General features: G+C 45.4%; 1 protein-coding gene and 1 long non-coding RNA gene across 4 annotated transcripts; both read right to left on the bottom strand.

Moving 5' to 3' along the window:
- Positions 1-256: 256 nt before the first annotated feature.
- On the bottom strand, positions 257-10,732 carry LOC120324287. 3 transcript variants are annotated; one of them, XR_005565469.1, is made up of 6 exons: positions 9,962-10,732; positions 9,375-9,452; positions 6,850-7,022; positions 3,694-3,738; positions 3,189-3,265; positions 257-1,021 (listed from the first exon to the last, which is right to left on the bottom strand). It is a non-coding gene; the product is annotated as an uncharacterized LOC120324287 (long non-coding RNA). The 3 variants fall into 3 exon arrangements; XR_005565466.1 differs by having other exon boundaries at positions 7,392-9,452; positions 9,962-10,731; XR_005565468.1 differs by lacking the exon at positions 9,962-10,732 and adding an exon at positions 9,604-9,934 and having other exon boundaries at positions 7,392-9,452.
- A 3,281-nt stretch (positions 10,733-14,013) lies between these two features.
- On the bottom strand, positions 14,014-16,640 carry FOXG1 (forkhead box G1). Its single transcript, XM_027720612.2, has one exon. It carries the CDS (start codon positions 16,374-16,376, stop codon positions 15,003-15,005), a length of 1,374 nt encoding a protein of 457 aa, XP_027576413.1. The 5' UTR covers positions 16,377-16,640; the 3' UTR covers positions 14,014-15,002.
- Between the last annotated feature and the right edge of the window lie 6,262 nt (positions 16,641-22,902).

Here is a 22,902-nt window from a genome sequence, read left to right as displayed (position 1 = left end):
GGAAATATCAGGCAGGGTTTTCTTTGGCCGCTAAACTCAAAGTCCTGAAATCCTGAACCCTCTGGCATGAAAAGAGCCCTTGCCTCTGCGACCCCTTGCAAGCCAAGACGAAAGAAAACTCAGAAGTCGGTGCAACAGACACATTTTCCCGGAGCATCAAGAGCACCCGAAGGTAAGGAATGACCCAGACGTCCAGGGCCAGGCCAGAACTCGTTTAGACCGGGCCTGAGTGGCTGGAGCATCTGATGGTCGCTAGTAAGACGCGTTAAAAGCGTTTATTGGCATTATGGCAGTACAGTGCACGGTCAAAAACATTGCAAGAAGTTACAGGTTAGTCCAAGATAGCCTTTCCCGCCAAGTCCGAGGAAGAAGCTACAGATCTGCACGAAGTTACCCAAGGAATGAAATAATGTTTGCTATTTTAGTGGGTTTTAGTTCGTGTCGTCCTGTCTCTCTCACTTCGCATCCGCCTCCCCCATCCTATCTCCTGCCCCGGGGCAGATTTTGTTCCCTGTGATTGTTCGGCGATTATCGAAGAGCCTGACTTAACCTCGGACACCTGCCCGGGAGATTTCGGGACCGATTATTTTATGAAGTACTGTCCCTCGGATCCCTGAATCGACCAGGATCCAGATTTCACGGCAGCATCTCGAAGCGCTCTGATGGCACCTCTGGCTCTCGTCAAGGGTCTAGCCCGTTTGACAACGCAGCCTTTCCTTCTCCCGAGGACACGATGGACGCGTGATAACACTCCAGACAGCCACTTCTCTGATCTCTCCCTTCCAATCTCCACTGCCCCACTCCCCGGGGTCCCCCCTCCTCCACCCCACCTTCACCACCCCATTTTCCTTTTTGGTTCCAGAGAACAAAAACCGGTATTTGGGTTTGCCAACACACTGTCCTGCTCTGCTTTTGCATCAGGACTTCGCAGGCTTCATTCATCACGGATCCTTCTCCCGGACAGTTCCCTCTTTGGCTGTCAGGCTTTTCTCGTCACGTCACCTTCTTCCTCCACAGATACCTAATCAGGGAGAGAGTACATCCCAGGCACAGCCACAGGCAGAAAAGTCCGCCCACCCCCACCTCCCTGTGCTCCCTGCGACCGCCCTTCAGGCCGCATGGCTTGGGTTTCCCAGGACTCAAGAAATACAGGAATAGAAAAAAGGGGCCCACCGCTGCAGGACCCAGTGCTAACACAGATTCCCCAGGTCCCGTGACGAATTTCCCCAAGCATGACACGACAGCACCAGACATCTTTCTGATGGGGCTGTTCACATCCGTCCCCGCCAAAATATTTGCAATGCTGGAGAAGGATGTTACTCAGAGAGCTAATGGCATCTGAAGGAAGGGTAAGAAATGCTGAACGTCTGGTTAGCGGAGAGTGGGAAAAAGGAGACATCGAGGAGTGGTTTTTCAAGAGCTCCTAAAATAAAGCCCCACTAGATCACCATTTTTCTCAGAAGAAAGGTAAAGGTATGAAGACATCTATTTAACTCTTTTATTACTGTTTCTAAAAGCAGGAAAGAAGGTACAATCTCATTATTTAAGTGATAACCCATTATTTATTTATTATTTATGGCTCATTATTTAAGTGATAACCCATCAGATCAGTTAGTAGCTTTTCAATTATCGACTACTGCAAGATGTGCATGAAAACATCACCAAAAAAAAAGAGAAAAAGGAAAGAAAAAAAAAGCCAAACAAAAAACCAACAACACCCAACCCCAAACAAACAAACAAAAAAGGAGCTGCAGACCCGGACTCCCGCGAGTCACAGTGTTTAATAACTAACTAGACTCAGCTCTGTGTGTCTATGTGTGTTTGTATTTTCATTGTCAAAGAATAAGCGTGTATGTTCTTCACATGTTAGATTTCAGTTTCTTGTTCATTTCGACGTTCTCTAACGACCCATCCCACAGAGGTGTCTAAAAGCACCTACAGATTATCTGCCATCTCTCTACTACTCTAATGTGACACACCTACCTACATTTTAGGGGCAAATAATTTGAGACAGATTTACAGTTCAACCCTCTCAGCAGACAGGAGGAGAGGTCTGTGTGGAATATAAATTCAAGAATGTAATTCTTTCTCAAACAAATAATCTGTTCCCTTTCAAATATAATTAATGTTTTGATAGTCCATTTCTTGTGCGAGAGAGATACAAAAACAGAGGCAACCTCTTGGATCTCTGTTTGTATATTTTCAACAGGAATTTACAGTACCTATCTTGTGAATGTGACAGATAGAGTGTTTTAAACATTTAGAATTTTATTTATTAGCAGAACTACAGCAGGAAACTGATAGATCCTTACTATCCCTCGTGCCCATTTAACGTACGTTTTTGTTGCAAAGGAAATTGCAGTTGCAGGAGGGCATTAGTCTTTCACTGGGATGAGAAATGTTTCCTAGCGCTCAGGATGCAGATTTCTGTCCTGTTGTACTCGGGAGGCATATGTCCTTGCGCTTTATCTTTCATTCTCCTCTCTCTTTCTTCCGTGGGGCTGAGCTACGTCCCTTTTTTTCTCACGTAGGGGGTTAAGGAAAACAGTGGGAACATTTCGGTTTTGACGGCCTCCAGCGTTCAGACTGGTCCGGGAAACGACGTGTTTCAAGTCACATAGTCTGAACAAAGCCATATTTGAAAATGCCCAGAACTTTCGTCAGATGTTTGTTATAGATCTGCTACCAAATCCAACGGGGCTGAGTTATCTTTTTTTCCCCTCCTTCACCTCTCTCCCTCTCATTTCTTCTCTCTCTCTTTCCTTTCTATCACTGGTTTCGGAGGAAGGTTTGCAAAATAATTCTGTCACGCTTCGGGAACACAGAAATCATTGATATTCATTCTCAATGCCTATACCATTTCTAAAGCATAACACAAAATTGTCTGGGTTGAAAAAAAAAATCAGTGTTTTAATCCAAATGCTACGAACCCTGGAGATCGACTTGAGACCAAAGCCATATGGACACTCATATCCGGTTCACCAATGGCCAGATTCCATGTCCACAAGTATCAAAAGTAAATTTCACATTCATATCACTGCATTGGGTCCCCATTGTAACTATAGCCTACTAATATATCTTGCATTAATTTTCCAGTATCATGTTATTTTTGAAAAATTGCGTATTAATCGGAAGAGTGGAGAAACTTTAAAAAGCATTGGTTTACAGATGCAGTTGCCTTGCCTTACCTCACTTTACTCTAACGGGCATTTTCAAAGAAAGGGAGGACACACCTGAAAATGAATCTTCATAGAAAGAGGCAGACCTGTAATCGGTATGAAAGTATTCAGCAACAATAAACATCAGGAATATGCGTCATTACTAACGTTAAGAAATAATCAAGGGGCTTAAAAGAGTGGGATTTGCATTTTCAAAATAGCGCAAGGCCCTCTAGTTGTACAGGAAACAGACTTTGCTATTCTGATATGAAGTTTTTAAAAATTAAAAAAAACTCCAAAATTGTTTATTTTTCTTCTGAATTAATAGTTTCTGCATAGACTATTACAGACCCACAGACTGTTATCTCCCTACACAAGGGTAATATAACTTGGATTTGGAGTAAATATTTCAACTCCCTTTTAATTTTATCATATATGTTTTCTGGATTTACCTTAACTAGAAACTCCTAAAATGTCTTGTAAATACTAGAACACTATGACAAAGATAACCTTAGTTCAATACAAAGATACCAACCTCAGTCATTGAGATCCAATTAATTCGATGTTTGCCTCCAGTGATCTGAGGGGAAAAAAAAACAACCCCACACAAAAAAAAAAAAAAAAAAAAAAAAAAAAAAAAACAAAAACAAAACAAAAAAAAATAAAACCAAACAAAACAACAAAAAACTCAAAAAAAAAAAAAACCCCAAAACAAATCACAACACCCCACACACACACATACGGAGAGGGGGGCGACAGACACACAAAAAAGGAAAATATTTACTGCATTGATCTGATAATATCTCGGGAACAGCCAGATACACAATTTCTAACTATTGCCTTTAAAAATAATAAAAATAACTTCGACACCTCTGCGATGTGCAACTGGTCTTTTTTTTCGCCAAAGGCTAACATTAGGGACGATCGCACTTACGTTCAGAAAATATTGTTATTTTTCTTAATGGGGAAAATTGGACTCCCGCGACTTAGATCTGTGGTTTTTAGAACTGGGATGGAAATTGGACTGACATCACTTTGCACTTTAACAATCGGATTTCGTCAGGGTACAAGTTGTTTGTTTAACCCGACAGCTCCGTGCACCCCGTCGCACGCTTTTACACACTCATTAAAACGATTATTCACGACCTGTCGAGTGTTTTCTCGTTCATTCACAGGAAAGACTTAGCGCTCTAAGATTCAAGAGCATACGGTCAGCTATACCACTGGCCGAGGGGAGAGATTACTTATCTCTGTGATCATCTGCTGCGAGGCCGTCTTATCTCTACAGGTTGTAAAGCAGCAGTTCCTGGAGGTAAAAGAACGGGGGGGGGAGGGAAATCCTCCCCCCTCCCCGCCAAAACTTGCCTCAAGCAAAAGACGAGGAAGAGAACGGAAGAAGGGCTCAGCACTCGCTCAGCACCGTGCGCGGGTCCTGTTCCCGCTTCTCATCCCGTGGCTCAGGCTCCCGCGGCGCCGCTCCCCGAGCAAGCGGCGGGTAGGGCGGCAGGGGCTGCACCCCGTGGGGCAGCTCGGCCGGCGTAGGCCGTGGGGAGGGGGCCTTCCCTCCCTGCACCTGGCTCTCACACCGTCCCCCGCTAGTTTTCCCCGGTTGCGAGCTCGCTCCCCTCTGCCGAGCTGCCTGTGTCAGCACAGTCGAAGCGGAGGGGGGAAAATACTGATAAAAGCAGAACCCTCTCCGAAACGGCTGCGAAAGAAAACGCGAGTGTCCTATCGGAAAAACTATTAAAAAAATAGATGAAAATGTCAGCCTTCTGGGGTCCTTGGAGGGGATGGTTGGGAACCAGGCCGTTTAGCAGAGAGTCTGGGGCAATTCCTTTTGGATCGATTAAATCACTAAGCAAAAAAACAACTTAAAATATCGCCTGCTTTGAGGACTCTGATGTTTGGATGCGATCCCTCTGTTTTGTTTTGTTTGGTAGGCTATTTCTGTTTAATATATTGATTCCTGATTTCGATATTCAGATTACCTGCATCTATGGAGATTACATTCCATCTATGAGGAAACCCCAGGGCCCACTCTGCTGCTGGGAAGGTGTTTTACACGTACAACGGAAGCCAAGGGCTCGGAAACCGAAGTACGCATCAAATCCTGTTCAGCCTCTGCGGATCCAGAAACCCATTTTTCATTTGGAAAATATCTAAACATAATGCCCCTTTATTTAAATGAACCGACCCCTAATGCAACAAGGGATTTTAATCTGAAACGGCTTCCTAATTGCTCGAAAGGCAAGCACGTATAAGTAATTTGTTAAACTTACTGGATTGCAATAATCCACTATCAGGTTAGCTAAGAATGGATCTGTCAACTGTGTTTCCCAGTCTAAGCTCTTTCTTTCAAACCAATCTGGTAAAATAATTAGCAGACAAAGAACTTGAAATATGTAAGAAAATACCTAAAGATCTGCATAAATAAACATACTAATCAATAGCAAGCTACTCAACACTTGTCTTATTGATGAAGAGACAATCGATTTTGCTGTTCCAGCCTGCAATCAGAGATCTGTATTTAATTATTAGTACTTTTACCTTTACAGATTTAATAATAAAAATAGGGCTACCCTTCCATCTAAACGCAAATTATAGTGATGGCATAACCAAAGGCAACTTATGCTTCCCAGCAAAACAAACAGCTTTGCTCAAACAGAATAAATAAGCAAGAAAGAAAAGGAACATGCAGAGCGGCTTTTTCTGATTTATGCTAGAGGACACCTTCACAGTCAGAAAAGATTGGACAAATATATACATGCATATACACACACGTTTAGAGAGAGAGAGAGAGAGAGAGAGAGAGAGAGAGGTGGGGGGAAAGTTCATTGATAAAACAACAATGCCATTTTTATTTGCGTAATTCTCGTCTGTTTTCTCATAGACCACTATGAGTTTGGGTATACAAAATGCTAATAAAAATACCCTTGCCATTTTGTACCACTATGAGTGTGGTACAAATCTAGACTGCATCTTAAGTTCTCTAGATGCACTAGCCATCAGAAGTGCAGTTCAGAAACCTAAAAGGAGATTTACTTGTCACTAGTGTATTTCAAAGTTACCTATGAGCCATAGCACTAAATATATAGATGATTATGTGATGTACTTAACCGTATCCCCCCATAGACAGCTCTAATAATCTGTCCCAGCTTTGTTTCGTTTGGGGTCTAGTGAAAAGTCTAATCAGTGCCATCATCCCCATTTGGAAATATACTGGTATGGGGATGCGAGAGTGTTTGAGTGTGCAGGGAGCATAAAAGGAGAAGAAACGCATCTTCTAGTATAGCATCACCAAGATTTTTGCTTCAAAAGAATAATTTTGTAACGAGTGAATATTATCAGTATTTAATTTACAAAAGTATTGCGTCCTTTTGGGACATACCATGCTTCACAATGAGGTTATGCTTATTTTTTTATGAGAATGCAACTTTTCTCTCTCTCTCTCTTTCTTTCTTTTAAGCTGTTTTCTAAGGTTGAGAAAGAATTTCTCGGTTTTTTACTCTACAGCCAGGCTTCAGCCAGATTTTTTTGGCAGATATTTGTCTCCTCTTGGTTATGATTAATTTAGTAGACTACCTAATATTAAATATTTGAGATGAGAAAAATTCTGAGTAAAAGCAGAGCAGGCAAGGTGGGGATGTGGGTAGGGGGGGAGACGAAGAGGGGTTCTCTTCCTTCCACTAACCAACAGTGCTGGGCTAACACTTAGCTTGGAGGGCCGCCAAGTTAATGGGGAGCTCGGCGAGGTCTTCCCCGCGGGCCGGTCGCAGCAGCAAACCCCATTCTCCTCCGCCGTTAAGGGAGAGCTGCCGGGAGCGCTCTGAAGTGGAAGGGTTCCGTTCACGTGTTCCTACCTCCCTGTGAAAGATGCTCTTGCAAAATCATTCATAAAGCGCTCTGTATTCCCCACCATGGGGGGAAAAAAACCCAAACAAAACAAAAAAAAAAAAAAAAAACAAAAACCAAAAAACCCCCCCAAACCCAAAACCAAACCAACCAAACAAACAAACAAAAAAATACCAAACCAAAAAAACCTCAAACCAACCAAAATTATCCCACAAACAAAAAGTCGCCAAAAACCCCCAAGAGAGTTCAGGCTTCGTCTTGCCTTTTTAGTTTGAAATTCGGGTTCCCTGGTCAGGTGGCTCCGGGCTTGGAGAGTTTTCACCTCTCGAGCTTAGGTTAAGCAGTTTTTTGCAGCTAACTTTGCAGGGATACTTTACTCACCTTAGGGTAGGGTGACAATGCAGGCTTTTCTCAGACTCCCTCTCGTTTAGTCTTTCCTCTCAAATCACGGATAACCCCAATACACTTGGAGGACTCCCTAGAGATAATTCTTTGAAATGGACTTTGCATTCATTTCTCCGACTGAGAGCAGAAAAGCCGCTCGCTTTAAGTCCAATTCGCTAGCCTGATACTATATTCTGTTACATGATATTGAAGAGGGGGAGGAGGGGAGGTTGCTAGTCGTTTCTTTGGTTATTTATTTATTTTGGCAGTTTAATTTATTTTCTTTATTTTTGTTTTTCAAGTCTTTTCTGGTTCGTTTTGCCTCAGTGGAGCGAGAGGAGTGTTTAGCGAGCCTGATCCTGGGTCGGAGCATCCTGGGCCAATTCTTGGGAAGAGGACTTCAAACGCCTGTTCCTAGAGCAACCTCCGTCTCTTAGTGGCTAGGAGAATACAAAGCTAAGTCTACATGGAGAAGGAAACCTCATATTTTTCCTCCTTTCTGAAGGGAGGGAGGCGGCACGGACTCAAGCCCTCCGAGTAAAGGCGCCCGTCGCCTGCAAACCACCGTTTCAAGGGCGGCAGGGGGTTGCCGGGCCTTGGAAGAGGCCGCGGGTGAACAGGGCTGTTTCCCGGGGCTCCGGGCGCTGTGCGGCGGGTCCCGCGGCCCCGTGGGGCGGCTCTCCCGCGGGGCAAGAGCGCCCCCAGCCCGCGGGATGCGCGGCGCCGCCGCCGCCGCGCCAGGCCCCCGCCTCGCCCCGCGGACACGCGTGTCCGGGCACGGCGGCCGCGCCGGGGCGGGAAACCAGGAGCGTCTGGCAGAGCCGGTCCCTGCCGTTCTGGAGGCACGGCAGTGTGGGTGCCGCTCTCCGCAGCGTGGGGAGCTCCACCCGTGCCCTGCGGGACCCACGGGACATCGCCGGGCAGGTTTGAGCCGGGGACACAAACCGCCAGCGGATCTGTCAGAAGTCACTGCCGGCGTGTGCTGTGCGTGTGCGAGTGCGCGTCCCCGTGCGCGGGTGCCGGTTCCTGCGATGCGGGGGAGACAGGCGCTCGGTACCGCTGCCCCCTGCTCTGGGGTGTCCCACGCACAGCGTCACGGAAAACTCAACTTGCTGTATATTAAAAAAATTAATTATTTTCGTGAGGTCAAAAATGGCAAGGAGCAAGGGGTCAAAGTTATCCGCCGGGTGGGACACGTGCCGTGGCTCTTCCCCTGCACCACGTCGGGACAGCAAAACAAGAACAAGTCGGTCCACGGAGGGCCCGTCGCGGGTCCTGCCCACGCACCCGCGCGCCTGCCCCCACCCGCAAGGATGAGCACGCTGAGCACATCAGTTGTATCAGTCGTTTAAACTTCCGCCCCTATTCCGAGATTTCGGTTTGCGGCACGTAAATCTCCACGCGTACAGAAGGCAGTTAAGGAATTTGGGAAGTGGGAAGACAAAGGGAGAGTGTCTGGAGCTCTCCCATGAACATGAACGTTGCCCGCGATCGGTTGTAAGGGAGCAGTTTCTCCGCCGGAACACTCAGAGCAAAATCCAGCTCAGATTTAGATGTACGGCTCTTTATCGATCTCCTCGATCTCCCGAAATTTTTGGCATTTAGTCTCTTCCTTGAAAATTTAGGGATATTAGCATTCTTTACACAATCCCGAAAGGTGAGAGAAGCCTGTAGCTTTTTCTCAAATGACAGGCTTAGATTTTTTGGGAAATAATTCATTACGGAATCCGCCTGTACTCATACTAAAATCGTCTTTCACATAGCAGAGGTGGATCAAGGACCAAATTTCCTCCCGCAATGAATAGTGGCGGGGAATTTTGCCTGGCCCCGTAATATTTCTGCGTTGTGACAAAAAAAAGGCAGAGGAGGCTCAGGGATCTCCTGGAACCGCGCTCTCTCCCATCCTGGTACCAGCGGACAAAAATCGCGCGTGTAGTTACTTGATTCCTGAGGGTAAAAGAGGAGTAAAATCCGACTCACCCGGTGCCGATGGAGGACTTCTATCCCCAAGTGCCAACGTGCGCCTTTCTTGCAGGTAGAGGCAGTTTCTCCTGGAATCTTAAAAACGCAAACACAACATTGCACCCGTGTGACTTTCTCTGACATTAGTGGCAAAGAAGCAAGCAAAGAGCACGTTAATGAAACAAGCTAAAATATCTGCAGGTTAACCATAACAACTGCTAAACCGGCGAAGAAACTTCTAACTTACCGATTGAAACGAAAGAGCCCGAGGGGGAGGGAGGAGGCCGGGGGAGGAAACAGTTTGAGGAAGAGACCAAAACCAAAACAATAAAAAAGGGAAAAAAACAAAAACAAACAAAAAAAAAAATTTAAAAAAAAAAAAAAAAGAGAGAGAGAGAGAGAGAGAAAATCCTGACAGTAGGCACACTCAGTTTTGGTGTAACTGGTTCTTTGAAACTGTGCTTCGGTTGCACGGGCGATCTGCTTATCGTGGGGCACAGGGAAACAGCACATTTAGACAGAAGTCTGTCATCTCTATTCATTCGTATCACATGGATCTGCCTGTGGGGGAAGAGGTAGGGAAGGTTTTCTTGAAGTGCACCTACCCTTCTGGCGGGAAGGCTTGCTGGGATTGCTGGGCAGGTTTCTTCTGAAGGGTCCCATCTCTCTGGAGTAGCTGCAGTGGAGTTGAGGGCAGGTTCTCCGGTGAGGTAGGAATGTGCAGGAACTCCGCCCTCTGGGCACAGTCACACAAACCCAGCAAAACACACAGCCAGCCCTAAAGCCTCCATTGATCTTCACCTTCACCTCTTTCTAACCCAATTCTCCACCACTTTTTGACCCATTTACCCAGACACCTTCACCATTGGGAGGGGAGGGGGGGTATTCAAAACAAGGACATTTCACTGCGTAGAACTGCAGAGGAATCTACTATAGATTCTAGTGCAATGGATAGACACCTCTGCAGGGTTGTGTGTGTCTATATGTATTTATACATATTTATTGCCAACCGCTGAATTTTTATTCGTGTAATACGAATGTGCATATACTTTCTCCGGCGGGTGTATTATCCGCGATCACACAATTAAGTGCAATAGTGGTGATTATCTACAGAGAGATTTTTTGTTTGTTTGTTTGTTTCCTATCCTAAGGGAAAATACGAACAATTAAAGAATATAGTCACTAATAAAGCAACGAGTCTTGATCAATGTTCTTCCTTAAGCAAAACTCTGATGTGGTTCAGTAAAAATGTAACCGGAGTTCAGTGGGAGTTTTGCTTGAGTGAATAGTGAATACATCGTGATTGAGACCTCATATTAACACAAGTAGTGAGGGGGTGTGTACCTGAATCATGATTTCTGACATAAATCTTAATAATCAACCGAAGAAGTTATAAAGAGCAAAATGACATTCCGGTTAAACTATTTTTTTCAAGTACTGGATTAAAAAAATATATCACTCCCACAAACATTAGTTTTGTGCCATTTAAGGCAAATCATATTTTTGTTAACTTTCTTTTAAACCCTTTCATAAGAATACGTTCCATATAGCGGATGCTATTTTACCGTAACAAAAGAAAAATATCTAAAATTTAGCAAAAATTGTTAGGCCAAATATCGCGTTGAGAATTCGAGTTCCTGTTTATTATGCCTCAAACATATTTGCGAAGGCAATCTTAAAGCCATAATTGGATGTTTCTTGATGAGCAGAATTCTTCTCCTACGATCTATGCGAGCAAAGTTAATCACCTCAAACATCAACTAGGAAAATAACAATAGCATTTTAATTCCGTAATGACCGCCCGTCCCCCATAAACACTCTGAATTAGGAAACGCCAAGGAAACGACACTAAGACACCTCATCATTCTAGAAATGTGCATATTAAAAAAAATCCCGAAAGCTTATCTTGAGGATTTGACATATAAACCACCGCGGAAAAAAAGCATCAGATAACAGAAATTCTGTATTCTAAAAAACTTAACCAACCAAAAAAACCAAACCAAACAAAAAAAACCCCACCCCAAAACCCCCACAAACAAACAATCCAACCAACAAACAAACAATCCAAACCAACCAACAAACAAACAAACAAAAAACCTACAAAAACCCCCCACCACCTCACGTTCAGTACTGAACCAGTCTGTGCAAAGATTAACCTCGGAGACATCCTCAGCGAACAAAAGGGTTTCTCTGGCTGGGGAGCAGGCAGAGGTAAAGACATATTTGGGGCCTTAGCGGTCCCGCTACCATTCATGACAACTTTAGCAGTTTATTGCTTTTATTTTGGTTTGGTTTTATTTTTTTTCCTTTACAAAAATAATCTCTTTGCTGGCAATACATTTATGGAAACGTGAATAAATTACCAGCTCAGCAGCCACTCCTGTGCCCCGCGTAAGAGAAAGAGGGAAAAGTCTGTGACACCTAAACTTGCTCAGGCAGTACTTTGCTACACAGAGCCTAAAGGAAGCGCTCGGACCTAGTGCTTGCTTAAGCTAAGTCTGGAGAGACAACATCAAGGCTACCCTTCTGAGGAATTATTATGCATCACGCTTTTCTAATTAATGCTTATTAGCCAACCTCAAACTCTGACATGGCGGGATTGTGCTTTCCTCCAACCTGACTTCCTCCTTTCAGTACAGCGAAAGCAGATTTTTTTTTTTACATTGCGAACTAACTAATACTTTACGTATGTGCAATTGGATTTCCTACAGTATACAACAGTTGCAAGTGGTAAATAATAAATAATTTCCTTTGTCATCTGCAGTTGATGCCGCTTTTTAATTTGCACAAGTACACAGAATTGGGTCTCCGGGCGCCAAGAATTTAAATCACACCTATTGCATTTTATTATTTCCAATAGGTTTGTGGCAAAGGAGTTTTGGGTTTTAGTTTTTTCGCATTACTTGTTTTAATACAATAGAGTGAAAAATACGGGGGACGGTAGGAGTTTCCAAGTGGTGGTATCATCTCTTCATTCCCCAACAAAGCAATCGTTTCCTCATAGTGATGATTAATTTTGAATTGCAGGAGTGAGAGTGAAAGCCAAGAATATCAGAGATTTCTCTCCTTCTCCTCCACATAGTGCAGAGCTGGGTGTCCCATCTCTCATTCGTAACCTTTCAGTCCTCTCTTTCCTGCAGATCTGCTTGCATCTGTTTATACATTACTTATTTTCAGGAGATTTTCCCTCCCTCCTGTTATTCTTTCAGCTTGACAAATATTCTATTTGAAAGAATTCAGATTTGCTATTGCTTCTTTGTTCACCTCCCGGCATTTTTTTTCTCTTTTTCTTCCTCTTTTCTGTCTTTCCAAGATAAGCTCTTTAAAGTGTTTGCGATAACATCTACGACCTAGAGATTGTTTTTCATTGGGCCTATTGTGAGCAGTCACCGACTTATTGCACTGCCGCAGAGCCCAGTCTAGGCTACAAACGTAACAAATGAACAACTTGTCCTCTGCGGTCTCACCGCGGGATCCAATTAGTTCCTAAACCGTTTGCACAAGTTTTTTAATTATTTTCAAGAGTTGCGGCTTTTATAGGCTTCCCTAAACTCTTCAAGAAACCAATTCATTTTAGGATTAAATGCTTCTTAAAATTACTAGCACCGTTGCTCCCTTAAAACTAATGGATTGATTCTCCAGGCAACGCAGCATTCTTATGGACGCTGGCATGGGTTACTGGGCTTCAGCAGACACTGAGAAAAAAAAGAGCTCAGTTTAAAAACTTTGCATTTGAGTGCATCCATAGAGGTTTGACTTGTTTCTTTTTTTTCTCCTTCTTTTTTTCCCCTATAACGTTTAAACATCGGTATGCAGGGCAGGGTGTCACGTGACTCCCGGCCCCTGCTTCCTTGCCATGGACTGCGACTTCACCTCACCCTGCTCGGTTCCTGCCCCCTCCGCCTGGCCGAAGGGACAGAGGAGAGAGCTGTCTGCCCAAAAGAACACCGCTACTTTCACAATAACTAAAGCCAAAGTGTTTGCAGCATCAAAAGTATATGAATACATATAACCTAGATACTTCCGGAACAGCGCTCCTTTAAGATAAGGATTATATTTTATGCACATACGTATCACAGCTTGCTAAATTTCATCAAACGATCATACGATAGTTAATATGTGTATGTATATACACGCACATACACATCCTTCATTAACATATCTCGAGTCATCGTAGAGATGAAATTTATTTCTTTCAGGATAATAAGTCTTTGAATGCATTTCAGAGATTGCAGGAAGAACATGTACCTATATAATAATTCACCTTGGATTTTTCCGAATGTGTGCTTATACACTTAAATTGTATATGAATGTATGTATATATACATACGCGATTTTAAGCATCTTCAATGTAAGGCAGTTTCTAAGTAAGACATCCTACCTTGTACTATCAATTTTTAAGCAGACTTGATAAGAGTTCTGTCCCAAAATGGACATCACAATAGTGACCATGATGTTTAATTAAATACTCTGATCTTTTACATCTGAAAATACTGTAGTTAAAGACAATGGCAGAGAAGGCGGGGGGCTGGGGGAGGGAAGAGAAAGGAACATGTGAAAAATGGTGGACTGTGTAATAAGCAGCGCTCTGATCTCTCTGTAACTTTCAAGCCTCTGCCACATTAGGGTTAACAAAAGAGACAAAAAAACTATCAAGTATATATGAATTTAGCCTATTTTTTTATTTCTGTGTGTTCATAGTAAACATTTTTGTAAGTGACAAACACGGGCATATGACCACAGTATCACAATCAAGAAATTTTAAGACGACATTAACAATCACTCAAATTTATGCGGCTTTTGCGCAACACAGGTTACATATTTGCAAGGTTTACCTATAAGTACAATAGGTATTAACATTTCACTACATTTAGAAAAAAAAATAAAGGTGACCTGTTAGTGACCACATACATCAAAATATACACAACACAAACTGAAGGCAATCATTAATTTTGTCCCCTTCTGATTCATTTGAACGGGCAGTGCTGCAAACTGAAATAACGTTGCTGTTTTTTTTAAATTACTCCGTACACTGAGTGCATTTTCTAAAACCCAATCTTTGGTCTAAAAGTAAACAAACAAACAAAAAAAAAAGGGAATGGAACCCCAAAAAAGCAGTTCGGTAAAGAAAATAATAAAATAATAAATGGCCAAAAGTAGTTCATGGGCATCATTCAGTATTACTTCTGCTTAAATACAAATTACGTTTTAAGGGTTTTTTATAGTTTTCATAAATTTAGTTTGGTTTTGGTTTCTTTTCTTTCTTTCAAGGTCTGCACCCACCGACATATCCATGATAACTTATAATACTGCAAACATGGAGAATCGGGCGGCTTTTAGTGATAGACTTATCATATTTGAATAAAAAAATTGCAAAAGCAGTCACTATTTAGATACACATTCTACTATAATTTTGTCTTCCAAACTTCATAGACTACAATGCAATCTCCCCACATTGCACCTTGCTGACACTCCTCACCTTGGTGGAATAATAAACAACCCTAAAGACTGAACAAACGTACAGAAAAATGGGGGACTTAATAAAAAATACCTGGACTTTTTTGTTTTGCTTTTTTTTTCCTTTTAATTATCATTTACAATGCAAATGTGTGTAAAATGTTCACTTACAGTCTGATCCCATGGATGTTAATGTATTAAAGGGTTTGAAGAAGACCCCTGATTTTGATGTGTGAAATAATCAGAAAGTCCTCCGGAAAGTCCCGTTGTAAAACTTGGCAAAGAAGGTCTTAAGGACTCACAGGGGAGAGTGGAGGGCGCCTGTGGCGACGTGGAGGAGGAGGCTGCCCTGGCCGTCATTGAAGTGCTGCTTTGAGAAGTCATTGAAGGGTGAGGAACATGGGGGAAAAAGTAACTCGTCTGTCCTGCTAGGAGATTTACAGAGCAGGGGTTTAGGGAATAGGTGCCAGAGCAGGGAACTGACAAGCCACACGGCACTGAGGCGGCCAGAGCTGCTGCTGTGAGGTGATGAGTGGCATAAGGTATCTCTCCATTGACTAGTCTATCAACACTTAACCCATTAGACGTGGAAAAGGAGTGGTTGTTTCCCAAGGAGTTTTGAGTCAACACTGAGCTGTAGGGCATGGGGTGGCTGGGGTAGGCAGACGTGGTCCCATTGTAACTCAAAGTGCTGCTGGCCCGGGGGTGGTGTAAGGAGAGGAAGGGGGACATAGGCCAGTACAAGGATCCTGCCCTATCCATGAATGTCAGTCCGGTGGAGGTGAGCCGGGCGCCCCGCTTGAAGGCCAGCTTGGCCCGAGAGGTGGTGGAGCGACGGCGAAGCTTGCCGGTGGTACCCCCAATGAAGACATCGTCGCTGGAGGGGTCCAGCATCCAGTAGTTCCCTTTGCCCGGGTCGTCGTAGTGGCGGGGAACCTTGACGAAGCACTTATTGAGGGAGAGGTTGTGGCGAATGGAGTTCTGCCAGCCCTGTTTGTTCTCCCGGTAGTAGGGGAAGTTCTTCATGATGAACTCGTAGATGCCATTGAGTGTGAGGCGCTTCTCGGGGCTCTGCCGGATGGCCATCATGATAAGCGCGTTGTAGCTGAACGGCGGCTTCTCGTACTTGCCGTTCTTCTTCTCCCCCTCCTTCCCGCTCTCCCCGTCCTTGGCCCCCTCCGCTGCCCCCTTCTTCTCCTCCGCCGCCTTCTCCTTCTCCTCCAGCTCCGCCGCTACCGCCGCGCCCGCCTCGCCTTTGCCCGCCAGCATGTCCGCCTTGGCCACCTCCAGGGCGCCGGAGGCGGTGGCGGCGGGGGGTGGCAAGAGGTGCTGCCCCTTCTCCTCGTCCTCCTCCTCTGCTGCGGCCGCTCGCTGGGGTTGCTGCGGCGGCGGGTGGTGATGGTGGTGATGGTGGTGGTGGTGGTGATGGGGGTGGTGGCTGTTGTGGTGGCTGTGGCTGCTGTGGTTGTTGTCGCTCTGGACGGCTTCGGGCACCAGGCTGTTTATGCTAAAGGAGGATTTCGGCAGCATTTTCACTTCCTTCCTATCTCCCATGTCCAACATCACACACTCGTCTGAGGGGGAAAGTTGCAGCGGCCGAAGGAGCTGCGCGCGGGGCGGCGGCGGAGGTGGCGGCCGGAGCGGCGGCGGTGGCCGAGGCGGCGGCGGCGGCGGCGGCACCACCGGCAGCGGCAGCGCAGTTGGACCGCAGTCTCAAGCACTGGCAAGTCATGTAGCACAGACAGGAACCGCCAGGGAGGGGAAAAAAATAATAGTCATAATAATCACCGATCAGAGAAAAATCAAGCCGAGTCGGAGCGGAGGAAGAAAAAAAAAAAAGATTTAAAAAAGGGGAAAAAACCCTCTGAAACAAACCCAAAAAAAAAAAAAAAAAAAAAAAAAAAAAGGCAACAACCACAAACAAACACACACACCGCACACCAAAAAAAAAAAAAATCTACTTCATGGTGCTCGGTTCCCCCGGCACCGCAGCGCAGGGGGAGGCAGGAAGGCGCAGCAGCCGCGGCGGGCCGGCGCGGAGCGAGGCAGACGGGCGCTCCAGCCCGCCCCGGCCGCAATTAATTTCAGAGCTGCCGGCACGCACCGGGGCTGTAAAACATTTTTTGGTTTAACCTTTCCCACCGGCCGCCCAATCAGGGCCGGCGGCGTGCGCGCGCGTCTGCCCGCCCGCCGGCCAATGGCAGCGCACCGCCCCGCCCCGCCCCGCGCAGCCCCGCCCCCGCCGCCGCCAGGGCTCCCGCCGCGCAGGGATACCGGCGCAGGGGCGCATCACCGCTCCCGTGCGCGCGCCCCCTTCCCCCGCGCCCCCCCGCCGCCGCTGCCGCGGGCACAAATCCCGGCACGCCGGACATCCCGCGGCACGGGTCCGGCCTGGCTGCCCGTGTCCCTAGATCCTCCGGCAGACCAAAGTTGCTCCTTCCTCTAGCGGCGAAGGAGGCGGGGTGGGAGGCCGGGTGGGTGAGGAGAAGCGGCATACCGTTGGCGGCGGAGGCACTACTTTGCGGATCTAGCCGAAGTCTCTCGGCGAGTTTATTTTCCCAGGCCCGGTTATTTCTGTTTGTTGTTTTACCGAGGGAGAAAACAAAACCATCGTCCGGAGAGGACGCAGGCGGGGTGGGCCCAGGGTCCGGGTGCTGGACGCCGCTGTCCGCGGCCTGCCAGGGAAGACAGGTCCACTCCGGCCCGCCCGGCCCATGCCCGCCGCGCTCCTCACTGTGAGTTGGAGGGCTCGGGAACGATCGGGCACTCTCCTCCCCTGCGCTCTCCCTCGTGTCACCGGCGGCCGGAGCCGGGCTCCACGCTGCCCGCTCAGCCCCGCGCCGCTCCCGCTGGGGCTCCGCTTTCCCCGCGCGGCCGCCGGAGCAGCGCGGGGCCGTCGGGCTCGGTCCGTCCGCTCCTTCGCGCGGCTCCAGCCGGGGCTGAGCAGGCCGCGCTCCAGGCGTACCCAATAAATACTGACACCGGTGACCCGTGAAATATGCTGCGGTCTCTGCCAGCCCGGCCCGGCCCGGCCCGGCCCGCGAGGTCTGGGTTCCGCGGGCTTCAGCCTTGCTGGCGGATGGGAGAGGGCGGGCGGCAGCGGGCCGGGTGCTCACGGAGCAGGCGAAAGGGTCTGGCACGGCCGCTTTCCACCAGTACGCGCGGTGGTAGAGGCACGGGCTTACCGCCACAGTTTGCCGGGACCAAGGGGTTGGGTATTAATCGTCCACAGCACATCATTTCTTGCTGTCAGCACGGGAACAACAAAATCAACCGGGAAACAAAGAGAAATACATCGCGCAGCTTTCTTACTCGGGAAGTAGAGGGGGCAATGTAATGGACAGAGAGCGTGCTGATCGCATTCAGATCGAAGCTGTAGGCAAACGTAGCGCCGCGTTGAAGCTACTTAGTGTTTGTGCCGCAGGAAAAGATGCTCCGTAGAAACAATACATGCAGCTCAACTGCAGCTAAAACAATTTATCCTGAGGAAATTCAGGTTAGAGCTCAGTGCAGAGAACGTGGTTGTGTGTAGATGTGCGTTTTATATACGTATTTATGTATGCGTGTGTGTGAGGGAGGGAGAGCGAGTGTGAGAAAGAGAGAGTAAATAACGAGAACAAGTACAATGGACCGGTAATAAACAATTGCAATTGGGAATGGCATGAACTTTGTGCATTGGATTAACCTCAAATGACCCTACCACAATTGTATTTATTTAACCAATTTCATAACAGGTTGCTACTGACACATACACAAAAAAACTTAATGATCAACAACCACTCTTTTTTCTTTTTTTTTTTCTTTTTTTTTTTTTTTTTTTTTTGAAATACAAGTTTGTTTGTTTTTTTAAAATCATGTCAATTTGTAATTATTTCGTGTCTCAGCACTGAAATCAAGGCATGGGATTTCTTGAAGAAGAAGGCAATGTGGAGGACATGAGATGACTCTACCATGGCAAGAGGTAAGAGGAAAGGTAAGCTTCCTGCATATTATTATGGTTATGATGATCATTAACTAATATGTGTCATTATGGTGCACTAGGATCCCATTAGGGTGGCTGGGCCCAGTGCATTTTCCTACTCGGTCTAGCATGTAATGATTCCATGTAACCAGATTCTTGAGAAAGGACAGGTTACGTAAACATTTACTGATGTGGAGTAACTATACTATTTGTACTCTGATATGCAGGAAGGAAAGTGTTGATTAACACAGAAGAAAAAAAAAAGCGAAATTAGCTGATTGCATGCTCATAAGTGCAAGCTGTCATTGAACTGCTTTTAAAATAGACACAGCTGGGTGTTTGTGTTGAAAAATTTCTTGTGTTTTTGCTAATACTGAAATAAGCATGATTTTGTATACCAAACATTTTCAGATCATTAAAATTTGTAATCTGTGCTGGTTTAAAACACAAAGAAAAGAAACAGATTCATTTCGCTGTAAAATTTGCTGATATTATATTAACTCAATCAGGTCTGTACAAATGGTGCAGTGTGCCTTATCAAATCTCTTTGATCCTTTTAATACACAAAGTGCCAAACGTGTGTATTGTTTGTTAACATTGAACATTTTATTCAAATCCCAGCTCTGTAGTGAACTGGAGGAGTTCTTGTTTAATGTAACACTGACATCGCTTGTTGAAATTTTAATGCCTTGAGGTGTTTCTTAGGTCAAAGCTGAGTTTACTTTGTGTTGTGATCGGGGATGAAAACGTAACAGGGAAGAAAATAGAAGTTTTATCTTTTTTGCGTTTCTGAGCAAAAGGCTCAGAAAGAAGCACGCTCTAAAAACATCTGATGATCTATATCCAACAGTCGGTCATTTGTCATGGGTGCAGAATAAAGGTCTGTGCACAAACTTAAGATTTATATTTTTTTTAATGCCATGGATATACAGTTCTACCAAAAAAGGAAATGTTTTGTCCAATATGTAGTACATATCTTTCTAAATCCATGAAGATTAATTCACTGTTTACAGGACAGAAAAGAATATGTAAGAGAGGCCACGTCAATTATTATTTCTACTGGACTTTAACTTTCGAGGTTTGTTTTTTTTTTTCCCCTCTTCAGCAGAAAATTCACCGTTTATAAAACTGGAGATATTTACTTTGGAAATAGGGGAGTCTTGCTTTAACGCCAGTTCCTCCCGGAGTTCTGCCCCGACCACGACTCCCCTTCACTTTGGTGGTACCTTTATGTGTTGGGGTACTTCAGTGAGCAGCAGGTTTGACCCCTCAGCTCTGGCTAAACTCGAACTCTCTTAAGAAAGTCTGTCATGGCAGCATTTTCTAACAGGGAAGGTTTTGTGGGGTGTCTGGAGAAGAAGCTTGTGCTTGGAATGGAGGCACACGGCCCCAGCCATTCGAAACACGGGTGGGTGTGCAGGGGGAGCCGGCTCGCTGCAGGGTGTGGATGCTCCCTCACCTGTGTGCTCGCCAGCACTGTGGATCCGCCGAACCGAGCGGCGGGGATGGGCTGAGAGTATCCAACTCCAGGGTTAGGATGGGGGTGAATAGCTGAGCTAAAAGGTCCTGGCTGAAGTGCCATTCAACAGCGATCTCCGTACAGCTCTTGGGTATAACTCGTAGGGATAGTGTTTCGACCACACACTTTTATACTTTTTTTTCTTTTTTAAATTCTTATTTTATTTTTAAATTAAAGACCAAAGGAAAAACAGACCCTCTCCATTGTACACTGAATGGATATAGCGTACTGCCTTTGCACGTCCCCCTTCCCCCGAGCCCCAGCTCCAGCGTTCAATCCCCCTTCACATGGGTATAGTGGCTCTGTACTCTCGGGCTCTTTCAAGGGGTTAAGCTGCTAAAATGTACTGACAGCTTAAGAAATGAATGAGGTTTTTTTCAGCCATGAAGAAAGGGTATTTAATAACCACGCTTCGATGGCATTATGCTTCTAGGAAACGAGTTGGGACACTTTGGTTTAACAATCAGTAATATCACATTCCTGACAGTAAATGCCTCGATGTATGCATATATAATTCTATTCCCACTTGACTATAAGCTTGCCTTATTTATTCCAGGTTACCTGGGCAATTAAGGTAAGGGCTTCTCAGCAGACATTGATACCCTGCTGCTAAGGCATGGCGAATGGGGACGGAGCAACACACTAACAAAAAGAAAGAGGTAGTCAAACATTTTGAAGAGGGGTGAATGGGACTGAAGGTGGATGGATGGATGAATGAAGGCAAAGAGGGAGAGGAAGAAACATTCAATGGTCTACATTTCTATCTGCATTTGTAGATTTAAGTTTAGGTGTCCACCTCTAGCCAACTTCCAGTTAATCCTCAACAGCTTCTAGTGATTAGAAGTTAGTCTATTTAGCATGCCGTATCCTTCTTCCATGGGTTTTAGTTACAAGTTACACGATTAGGATTGCGAGAACAGTAGTGAACTAAACTTCCCAGTAAGAGGTCTTCACACCAGGGAAGTGTTACTTTGCTGCAGCAGCCCTGCCTCGTCAGTCATTAGGAAGCTGCAGGTTGTCAGAGGCTTCTCTTGCGCGCACACAAGCGCAGACACACACACACGCACACACAAAACCACAGCACTAAAACTAAATTAAGAAGCCGATGATTAAGACAAGCGTCTACAAGGCCTGTCATTTCAGCATCCTTCCATCATAACATTGTGGCACCGAGAAATTTGCTTGAAAACCCTGGAAAAAAATGTCTATGGGAGAGCCTCATGTTTGAGGCTGTTAATATCAAATATAGACTGGGAACTGCCTCGGATGCAAGATAGTATTCCACAGGGGAAAGGAGCACTGCAGAGACCCTGGAGCTATCCACACACTCTCGAAACTCTGGTAAGTATCTTTACTTCTTATTGCAGCAGGTAGGCATTGTGTGACTGGAACTGGACCGGGTTTGAAATCCGCAGCTATGTACCCTTTGGGGACTTCGGGGAACTCCCCTTAAAGTTAGGGGGTGACTAATAGTTATTGGCACTCGGTGCCTCTTTAAGGAGAGCAGCTCATATTGTGTCGAAGACCTTACAAGCACCCTTTAAATGCAAACATTTTAAGTTCCCCTCCCATGCATCCCCATCCCTGTTGTTTTCGGGCTAGTGGTGTTGTGTCTCTCCCCTTTCCCCTCCCCCCCCTTTTAGCTCTCTAGTCTTCCCGCCCCCCACCCTATTCAGAACTAATTGCTCAGTTACTTAAATGTTTCAAGAAGAGCTAAATTTCTCTATCCGATGATCTTTTGAGAAGCTGCACTGTACCATAAAGAACAGTCAGCGGGATACTGTATACCTTAGAGGAGCCAGCGCATCTAGGGAAGAGGTAGCGTTAAAACAATGACATTAACAAACTAAGTGCACAGAGTTTCCCCCCTGTTGAACTTTAGGGAGTTTCTTGGGCGGGCAGAGATTGAACGGAGAACGTGGAAATGGGAAACAATGGCTGTAGGGTCCAGAAAGCTTTGCTAATGTCGTAAGCGAAAACAAGACAGAATAGTGACAGAAAGAGATCCGAGTAAACATTGGAGTATACATTTCCCACGGCGGCTACGCTGGGTGGAGAGGTCTGAATTAAATCGCCTTCATTAAAAACTGAAGATTTTATTTATTTAGTCCTGTAGATGTACAATGCCATCGACAGAAAGTCTATCTAGGGAGTGTAGAGCATCCACTAGATTTGTCGTGTTCAGCTGCTACCGCCAGAATTTTTCAGAAGAGAATATTTTTATACTCGCTGCCAACTTTAAGATGTGCGGTTTGTTAGATCCTAAATGTCGCTTTTATTTTATATGCCAGTGTGCAGAAGAGAGCCGTCACACCTGCCTAGGCAATAGATGTCCCCGTGTAATGAAAGTTCTCCCTAATTTAGGAATCAAACAAAAAATTAAAATATCCATTAAGAATTATCCACAGAGTTATGCAGAAGACGATAATGAAATACGAAGAAGAAATGGACAAGTTATTTTCTTATCGAGGTTTAAATACATAATTTTATTTCTGCTGTGTTTACTGTTAAAACATTCTAGGCCAGTGCATTTATCGGCCTTATGATATTGAATTAAAGAATGGCGAAATAAAATACGAGGGAAAAGAAAGATGTAGAGGAAAAAACCA

This window comes from Pipra filicauda, unplaced genomic scaffold, assembly GCF_003945595.2.
Source record: "Pipra filicauda isolate LSUMZ 115617 unplaced genomic scaffold, ASM394559v2 scaffold11_size5308982_pilon, whole genome shotgun sequence".
In the NCBI taxonomy this organism is placed as follows: Eukaryota; Metazoa; Chordata; class Aves; order Passeriformes; family Pipridae; genus Pipra; species Pipra filicauda.
This window is presented reverse-complemented; position numbering and strand designations above follow the sequence as displayed.

What these genes read in the sequence shown, in the direction of transcription:
- FOXG1 (XM_027720612.2), bottom strand. Translation starts at nt 16,376, where the DNA reads ATGTTGGACATGGGAGATAGGAAGGAAGTGAAAATGCTGCCGAAATCC.